The sequence below is a fragment of the Vigna angularis genome, chromosome 5 (genome assembly GCF_016808095.1).
Source record: "Vigna angularis cultivar LongXiaoDou No.4 chromosome 5, ASM1680809v1, whole genome shotgun sequence".
In the NCBI taxonomy this organism is placed as follows: domain Eukaryota; kingdom Viridiplantae; phylum Streptophyta; class Magnoliopsida; order Fabales; family Fabaceae; genus Vigna; species Vigna angularis.
Genome location: NC_068974.1, coordinates 6,981,855 through 6,991,783, shown reverse-complemented (window position 1 = coordinate 6,991,783; position 9,929 = coordinate 6,981,855). Strand labels below are relative to the sequence as shown.

Sequence of the window (9,929 nt, the reverse complement as noted above, 5' to 3'; positions counted from 1 at the left end):
TGAATTGAATAAAAATTTGAGTGAGAGATTGAAAATTCATTCACTTTATCTTAGCGCGCGAGACCATCTTCTCTGCTCAAACTTTTCTCGAACAAAGTTTGACGACCATCACATGTAATCTTTCTTTCATTTGATACAAATGCATGTTAATTAACTACTTTAGGTATGCTTTTCGTTTGTTTTTACCGATTATTTTCGTGTTCTTGTCCTTCATAGCCGTATTCTGCTTTCTCTCTCACTAGTGGCAACACTTTTTTCCGATGAACCCACCTTTTGAAGGTTAGTTCTCGTTTTAAAGAACTTATTTGTTGAACTTGTTTGTTGTTTTTTTTGTTGAACTTGTTTGTTGTTGTTGTTTGGTTGAACTTGTTTGTTGTTGTTTTTTGATTGAACTTGTTTGTTGTTTGTTATTATTGTTTGTTATTGTTATTTGTTGTTGATCCTATATTACCGTTCATAGTTCTATTTTTCAAGTCTCGTAGAGTTGTAAAAAAGGATTACAATTAATTAAAAAAAATAAAAAGAAATGATTAACGTCGTATATTGACAAAATTCGACCTTAAATTAACGTCGTATATTGACAAAATTCGACGTTAAATTAACGTCAAATTTTTTAAATTCGACCTCAATTTAACGTCCCGATATGATGTCGTTCTCGAATTCGACATGAAAGGCCAAAAATATTCGATGTTGTATGTTGTTTTTGTACTAGTGAAACCAACGGATATAAAAAGAAAGTCTTAATTCTCTTTAAAAAGATTTAACACATAATGACTTTAGAAGCACACATCCTTCATTGGTCCTTTTAGATAAAATAATCACCCTGCAAGAAAAACTTATAAAAAAAGGAAGAAACTTTAATAAATAGACAAGTCTTAAGAGACATCATCAACATGCAAGTTAGAAAGTTCTAGACGCCTTAGAGCAAAAAAAAAATTATTCAAATCACCAAGTTAGTGAAATCTATATTGTAAATCATTCATATGAGTGTGTGAAGTAATTTGATGATAGCAAGGAAGAACTTAGATTTAATATCCATTCTAGAGAGTGTGAATTGTTGACCTTGCCTTAAAGGATCTAAATTTTTCAACAAGTGCACTGGTTCGATTATAGAATAACAAAGTGTATCCACAAGGATTTGGTTTGATAAAAAAATAATCTATGATCTATTCAAATTTGTGATAAAACAATGATAAAAGTTTAACAGTTTGGAAATAAGTTTGATAAATTAACAAAGATAAGTGATGCTGATTAAGATGTTGAGAGTAAACTTGGCTTCTTTAACTTCACGTGTAAGACCCGGATAAAATAAAAATGTTGTGGCTTGCTTTCTATAATCGATTATTCATGTATTTAAGAAAATTTTCAATCCAACTTTCATTTTAAACAGATCATCTCACTTATGAAACTTGTCGTGGCTTGCTTTCTGCTTTAATCGGTTATATACATTGTATAATCGATTACTATAGAACAATATATTTGCCCATGTTTATCTAACTAAGTGATCTGATTAAATCTAATAGATTATATACCTTGTTTATCAATATGTTTTAAGCAAGGTTCATTTAACAATAATAAATTCATATATCAAGCACAAACAAAATAAAGATAAAACAATTGTTATGCCATTTATTCTGCAAGAAACCATAAAACCATTCTTTTGTTGATTATCAAAAACCAAGATTTATAAGGAGGTTAAAGCTCCCCCTATTAACACTATTGTTGCAACATTTGCAATAGGACCCATTATCCACAATGGGAGAACGTGTGTTGTTTAAAATTTGATATCTTGGTTGGAAGATGTTCTCTATTTGTGAAATGTGTGAAACACTAGGTTGATTACTAAGAAGCCTTCTAACCATAAGAAGCTTTCCTTCACAAGGGAATGCATCTTCTCCATTAGACTCTTGAGGCTTTTCACTCTCACTCTTACTAGCCATTAACTATTTCTCACTACTATAGAGATCATTGTCCCTTAAGATGATAGTCTTTTTGGTGAGGCATTGAGTAGCTATGTGTCCTCTTCGTAGACACTTAAAGCACTTGATGTCACTAGTGCGCATGTGTGTGGAAGACTTTCCCTTACCCTTTTCACTTTCCTTGTTTATATTGACAATTCTTCCTTTTTAAAAACTTTCTTGCCATAGGAACTAGAGTGAGCTTGATCTTTCTTTGAAGAAGATTTTCTCAAGTTTTGTTGTTTTACCTCTATACACATTTGAACTAAATCGTTTAAATTTCTATAAGGTAGAAGCTCAACTATATCCCTGATATCAAGGTTTAAATTGCTCAAGAATCTAGCCAATGTAATATCTTCATTTGCAACAATGTCTGCCGTCATCATATATAACTCAATTTTTTTATCTATATTCTTCTACAATCATAGACCTCTACTGAACTCTCTAGAGTTTATCCATGAGTTCTCTGTTGTAGTAGGAGGGAATGTGCCTCCTCCTAAGGACATACTTGAGATCATTCCAATATTTAATGGATGGATCATTGTGACGACGCCTCTCTTGAACTAAAGAGGTCTACTAGTACATAACATACCCTTAAAAGCTAAGGGTTGCTAAAGGCATCTTTCTCTCTTTACTGACTTGGTGGCACGCAAAGATTTGCTCCACCTTCATCTCCTAGTCCAAATATGCCTCAACGGTATCTTTGCCATGGACATAAGGCAAGTTGACTTTTATTTCCCTAGGGGTATGTTCCTTTCTTTGTCTTCTAGATGCAGAAGATTTTTTATAATATTGCCTTATTCTTAAACCCTATTGATCATAGGTTGACTCCCCACTTTGAATTCCCCTTGACTTTTAAGGTAATAGATTCCTCAAAGTCACTCCTTCCATGGTGAGATAGATGTCTAAACATCTTTTAATTTCAAAAGTTCAAAAGTTCGGGATTGGAGTTTCTTGGAAGCCTCCACCTCCTAAGACCATTAGTTATGGTACACCTCCCAAAGGTTATTCTGCATTGCCAAGAAGATATTATTCAAAACTTGATAATGATTTAATATCACGCATGAACAACACAAAATTTGACACTCAAAGCTTAAACCAATTCGGTGTACTCGGTATATATCAATCTTGTACTTGAAAAATTACCACCGAGTTCATTTAAAGGAATTTCATAGCTCACTTAATGTGCAGAATTAGGACAATGGAGACATGACTCTTAAATCAATTAGAAACTTATTTTAATAGTAAACTTTGAAGATTATTGAAAGTATAAGAAAATCACATGACTAATATAACATGAACAAGATTTCAATATTTAAAATACTTGAAGTAAAGAAATCATGAAATAAAATGAACAAAAACGCAAACAGACTCAAGCAGACTCGAACACTGAGACAATAAGGATTCCTAACACAAACACAGAGATTCAAGGTCGAACAAATAATTTGAACCTTTGTATTTTTTTTAAATAGACACATCAGATTTAACATCAAACAAACAAGAAAATTAAGGAAAAACATAGAACAATGTGGAAATTGAAGAAAAAAAAACTTATATCAGGAAGCGTGATATAAACCTGAGCTCTGAATACCACTTGATGACTCACAATTGGCTATTATGATCGTTATAATGGATGTAGCAGAATGAAGGTCACATGTGATTCGGTGTGGTGAAAAGGAAGCGTTGATGGAATGTAGAAACCCAAGGAAAATTATACCCAACTAGGAAGGGGGCTAAAGGAGGCCGGAAAACTCTCTAGTCGGTGATTTATTAGAGGACGATAAGAAGTTATGTTTGTTGGAAGTCTCACATCGACTAGAGATAAGGTCAATTTATAATATATAAGTGAGTGCAAACTTCATCTCACAAGCCGATTTTTGGGGTTGAGGTAGGCTTAAAGTTGACTTCTTAACATGGTATTAGAGCAATGGTTAGAGTCTATCATAACAAGATTTATTGTTTGTTTAGCATATTGTTTCACCCGTTATCGGGACGTTATCTGACCACCCATTATTGTCTAGTCTCATGCTCGAGGTGTATATACCTCGGCGTGGGGGGGGGGGGGGGTGTTGGAAGTCTCACATCGACTAGAGATAAGTCCAATTTAGAGTATATAAGTGGGTGCAAACCTTACCTTACAAGTTGATTTTGTGGGGTTGATTTAGGCTTAAAGTCCACTTCTTAACATAGTATCAGAGCCAGGTTAGAGCCTATCCCAACGAGATTTGTTGGGCGTATTGTTCCACCCGCTATTGGGCCACTATCAGACATGTATATAACTCGGCATGAGGGGGGTGTGTTGGAAGTTCCACATCGACTAGAGATAAGGCCAATTTATAATATATAAGTGAGTGCAAGCCTCATCTTTCAAACTAGGATTTCACATACAAAAAATCAATAGATAAAAATTCGTATATAAAATCTGTATATAACATCCGTATGTAACAGAGGTGTGTTAGAAATCTCACATCAATTAGAGATAAGGTCAATTTAGAGTATATAAGTGGATGCAAACCTTATTTTACAAACCAACTTTGTGGGATTGAGTTAAACTTAAAATTCATTGTTTTAACATGCAAAGTACTGGTTTTGTGGGGTTGAATTAAACTTAAAATTCATTGTTTTAACATGCAAAGTACTTACGAGACTAGAAGTTATTTGAAGGTGAAACGTGTATTATCCTCATACCACTAAATAATTAACAATGTGGGTACCTCAACAAATGAAATAGTCTGACACTTCATGTGATTTTTTTTTCTTTAAATAAAACAAATTTTAAAGTCATAACTGGCTTAAATACCTTGAAAACCTTGTATGCACCTACAATTGTATCACTCTAAAAAAGAATATAATCCTCTTCACTTCTAACTCTTATCTTTATTCTATCCATTACTCTTTCTTCTTCTCTTATTTATTTGACTCTTTATGCATATTTATAATTCTTTCATTTTTCTACAACTTTTTATTCTCTTTATAACTTCTTATATTACTTTTTCATACTATTCATATTAAAAAATTATGTTGTGGATATTTATCATTAAAATATTTATCCTAAAATATTAAATTTGAGTAAAAATATCATGCTGGAAAACATGTTTTGCTTAAATCTGCCTGATTAGCAATAGTTTATCTTTGTCTCACAATGTAATATGATGTCATATTTTAAATTATGCTGTTTGAATGAATATTGTTATACAAGTAATAAACTTGATATCATTATTACAGTGTTCAATTAAAAAAGTGTATACATTTTTAATTGACAATTGTAACCTATTGCCAGTTAAATAAAATTACCTTGGTTTACAGTGGTTTGCAGTTTTTTAAATGTGGTTGAAGATTTTAAAATTTTTATTGTATTTGAAACTACTTGTATATTTTGAACTAATTACCAAAATTATCTTTGAACTACTAGAATTTGAAATTAATGACATATTGTTTAACTAATTGCGAAAAATCTCAATCAACACTATGACTCTCTTTCCACCTTTGATACTGAATATGGTGTCAGGTGTAAACTTTGACTATGTTCATATCTATGACTGTTGTACCCTGCAAATGAAGAGTATGGACTGAATGTTGGAGTGAAATATCTGGCCATTAAAGTGACCTTAATTTGTTTCACTCCTCTAAATCTTTAACAATAAAAATTCCCATAACATCTCTATTTACACTGTTTCTGACCAAATTTAGCCATCCAAGTTAGCCTTGTTACAAGGAACCGAAGCCTTAGAGATCCAGGACCAGGTGTAATCTTGTAAATGTTGCCAACCTTTGAACATGTCGGATTGCCAGAACACCAACCACCTGGGGTGAATAGTTCCTTTTCCCTATTTAGTAATTTTTTATCAATCTCATCCAAGACTGGATCATTGTGCTTGAATTTCCTTGCAAAGGCAGCTTTGCTTGCAATCATCTTGTTTGTGTCATTGATTGTAAGGACATGAGGGTGCTGTTTGGGGGGATTGTCCCATGAAATATAATGCAAGTCACTGTTCACAACAGTTTTGGCTAGTTCTGGCTCATTGCACACCACAGTCTGAAAGTAGCCTTCAGGGGAGGAGACGAAATTAGTGTAGTACATAAGAAGGGTCCTTGGAAGATTATCCCAACCCCACACAACATATTCTACAAAGGAGCGTGATAAAACCATCCATGCTGAACCTGCAATGTTGATACCGACCATTATTTAACATAAGAAAAAGAAGTCAATTGAAAGAAAAGGGCATGTTTGATTCTCTTCTAACTTTATGGTTTTCAAATGCTTCTCAGCAATTAAATTCTCGTACCATAATAGGTTTCAGCTTCCCATTTTTTCATTTTGTTTAGTAAGAGTTTTCTTGTGTTCTGTTTATGTGAGTTTGGTGTAGTCCCTGGGATTTTGTATCATGTTTCTTTTCCTTTTTATGATATGATCTGTGTGACATCAGATAATTTGTGAATTTTTCATTGTCGACATAGTCGAGATGTAAAAGTTCATGATAATACCTTATATGAATTTATTAATAAAAAGTCAAAATCGAAAATTAATAATTAGGAGATGTTTTCACATCATCTGTGTACATTTTGTTAAACCTCTCTCAATTTCACACTTTGTTCTGTGCCTTTCACTAATCTCCACCAGTTATCTGACCAACCTTTTCACTTGAAAATTAAAACAGATTTTGAAAATGGAAATCAAACATGTCATAAGTCTTATTAGAAATGGCTATATGACATCAAATTTTACGCATGAAAAACTAGAATTTTCGATGTAACTAAGAATGAAAAAACATAATCCTATTGTTACAGTATATTCACCCTCAAAAACATGAAAGCTACTCGGTCATGACTGACCTAGAAGGCTTGTCCAAAGCTTGCAATTTCAGTAACTAGTCAGACTAAACAGCAAAATTTTAAACAATAATCCAGATAAACATAACTTATTAAGGATGAATAGTGACCAAGTAATAACTTATTAAGGATGAATAAATTAAAACCAAAAGGGACAAACTAACCAGTAAATAATTTAAATGCTGTTGGCAAAGTTCTCTTAGGACCAACCCAAAAAACATCAGACTTGTTTCTCCTGTAAAGACCTGGATCGATAATTAAAGGCATTGCTCGTTTTTCCCTGCACAGTTTGGGTCAATTCATTTAGTGCATTGCATGTGAAGGGAATAGTTCAATTCATCATTATGTGCATAACTACATTTCAGTTTTGATTATGAGATGGATAGGAGAAAAGAAGAAACCCACTGCTTCCATCCCAAATGACTTGTGTGCTCAATGAAGTTAAGGCTTCTGTCTACACCAGAAAAAGTATATAGAAGATCTGAAAAAGAAATAAGACCCAAGTAAGTCCAAGTATCTAAGAATCACGAGAAAAAGCATTTGCAACCACATATAGTGTGAATCAGAACCGTTGGCCTTTTGTTGAAAAAGAATTTCTTTAAAGAGTGGTGTTATGTAGAGAAAAACTTATGAAATTTTCATCTGGGACACAATATATACAGCTAAAGTGTAAGACAAAATTCAAATACGAACAACATCTTAATCATAAAATCAAACATAACATTCTTAATCATAAAACTTATATTAGTATCATTATCTTAACATCCTAAAACTTTGAAGCATAACAAAACTCATGAAACTATTCACTTTTAGACAGTTGATATGTAGGTACATTTTCAACATGAGGAGAACAGCAAATTGAAACAATTATATAGATAAGATACTTACCATCCTGAGTCACAAGAGGGTAATCTGAAGCACTAAGGTTAATAAACCAATCCCAGTCTTTGGTTCTCTTGAGCAGAATGGCACAAGCATGAAGAGTGTGAGAAATCATGGTTGGTCCTCTGTAAGTGACCATATTAGCTTTCTGAATCATGAAAACATTCCCAACCTCAGAGAAAATAGGCTGTTTCTCAATTCTAGAAGCAAGCTCCAACCTCACCTCTAGTGGTGACTCAAGGTCCAAATGAACAATATAATGGTTCAGGGGATGGTAAAGGGCAAGAAGAGTTCTCCAAAGCTTCTCCAAGTCAGTTTTTGAGCCAGAAATCAAATAAGCAAAGCGAGGAATTGCAAGCACAGTAGGAGCTGGAGCTGTAGAAGAAATCTTTGTCTCCACAAAAACTGGAGCAGATTGGTTTATGGCTAGGCGAGATGGGAGAAAGAATAATATTGAATTGAAGCTGTGAATTGTAGATACAAGCCCCATGTTGAAGCAAGTGGCTAGAAAGAATATGAACACAAATGAGATCATAATGAGAGGAAATTGCCATTTCTTCTCCACGTGAAAGGACCCCATCATTGAGACTTATCATGTGCTCTTATTCAATTCTCTCATTCCATGAAATTCACCACCTAGAAGAAGCCACTGATATAACCATATTGGTATCTCTTAATATATCTTCTCCACACACTCTGCCTTTGAACTGTGTCTGCTAAATCAAAATCATGTATTCAATTCAATAAATGAATATTGACATTCATTGTTTTCATAAAAAAAGGAATTGTAGTTTCCAAAATAAAACATATTAAGCCCCAATAAATAAAGAATAAATAAGGCATTTTAAATTGCCAAAATTTTCAAACATGTGTAGGCATGTGTTGTGATTCGTTGTCCGCATGCGTTTCCTAACAGAAGAGACAAATCTGGAGGATAAAAGATATCGAAAAGTGGCAAAGGAATAAACAACTACAGAAAACCAAAACACTGTTGTACTAGTTCTTGTCAATGAGGTATTTAAAAAAATGTGTAAGAGAAACAGTCCAAATGGAAATAGTGATTGTATTGTAACGAAATAGACAGAAAAATAATGACCTAGAACAAATCGTCGGGGAAAAATCAAAGACCAGTTCAGCTAATGGCGTGCCAAAGAAATTTGATTCCTGAGGTTTCAAAAGGTTTTTGAAAAGAACAATGAATCTGCATCCCAAAAACGCTGAGAAAGAAACGATGATATAAACCAAAAAAATGGACAAAACATCCGGATCAAACATTCAACTTTTATTTTACTTTTATGTTTTGTTGATACATACAAAGAACAGAAACACAAAAATATAGGACAACAGAAACATCATGGTAATAAACAAAAGGCTGAATTTTAAGTTCAAAAATGCATGAAACAAAGTTTAAATCATGATTGCTCATTATCTATCTATCTATTTATGTTATATTTATATATATATAGATATAGATATATAATATTGATCAATGAACAAAACAACCTAAGAAAACATGAGACACGAACCTGCATCTGTAGGTGGAGAGCAGAAGAAGGAATCATGGGAAAACTCTGGATTCCTATAGAGATTTAATGATTTATTGGAATGAAAGATGGGTTTCTTTTGTTGTAAGGGTGGCCTTAGTTTGTGACTGTTTCATAATTATTTATACATGTATTTGTAAAAGAAACTGAGAAAGCGATTGTATTTGAGCTTAGGCATTTCTGTTACTCCAAGGCGCTAGAGAGAAGATGCCAACTACAATTCAAGCAACATAATTACTTATCTTTTTTAAGTTTATGGTTAATTAATAAAAATATATTGTTTATGATTTCATTTCTATTAAAATAATTATTGTAAAAATGGATAAATTTATAATGTGCAGTAGCTTGTAATGAATGATAATGTAATGGATAAATAATTAATTTCTATTAGTAATACAACTCCAGTTCTTTTATTTCGTATAAAATATAAGTTTGATTTTTCATTTTAAAATAAACATACTTAGTATTTTTTTTAAATATATATACCTTTCATCAATTTTTTTTTATTTTTATAATTACTTTTATATTTTAATTAATTAAATTACTTTTTACAATCATGAATTTTATAATTTGAGTTAAATTTAATCAAAATAAAATATGCATTAAATTTAGAAATATTAAAGTGTAATAACTCACCTCACACAGGTTAGTTCATCAAGAACTCAACCAAAAATAAGTTTAGTTTAATCTAGTTCACTTTTGGATGAATTAAAAA

The 9,929-nt window shown here is 32.4% G+C and overlaps 1 protein-coding gene across 2 annotated transcripts; it reads right to left on the bottom strand.

The window, feature by feature from the left end:
* Positions 1-5,464: 5,464 nt before the first annotated feature.
* Positions 5,465-9,423, bottom strand: LOC108339622 (beta-glucuronosyltransferase GlcAT14A). 2 transcript variants are annotated; one of them, XM_017576783.2, is made up of 5 exons: positions 9,197-9,423; positions 7,677-8,383; positions 7,194-7,269; positions 6,953-7,068; positions 5,465-6,119 (listed from the first exon to the last, which is right to left on the bottom strand). In XM_017576783.2, the coding sequence occupies exons 2-5, from the start codon at positions 8,251-8,253 to the stop codon at positions 5,620-5,622; spliced, it is 1,269 nt and encodes a 422-aa protein (XP_017432272.1). In that variant the 5' UTR covers positions 8,254-8,383; positions 9,197-9,423; the 3' UTR covers positions 5,465-5,619. The 2 variants fall into 2 exon arrangements, with proteins under 2 accessions (XP_017432272.1, XP_017432273.1); XM_017576784.2 differs by having other exon boundaries at positions 7,677-8,386; positions 9,197-9,398.
* Between the last annotated feature and the right edge of the window lie 506 nt (positions 9,424-9,929).

Coding starts and splice junctions, on each gene's coding strand:
- LOC108339622 (XM_017576783.2), bottom strand. CDS start 8,253: ATGATGGGGTCCTTTCACGTGGAGAAGAAATGGCAATTTCCTCTCATT. Junction 7,270..7,676: donor CCCTCTTGTGACTCAGGATG/GTAAGTATCTTA, acceptor TTTCTTTTTCAG/ATCTTCTATATACTTTTTCT. Junction 6,120..6,952: donor AGCATTTAAATTATTTACTG/GTTAGTTTGTCC, acceptor TCAACATTGCAG/GTTCAGCATGGATGGTTTTA.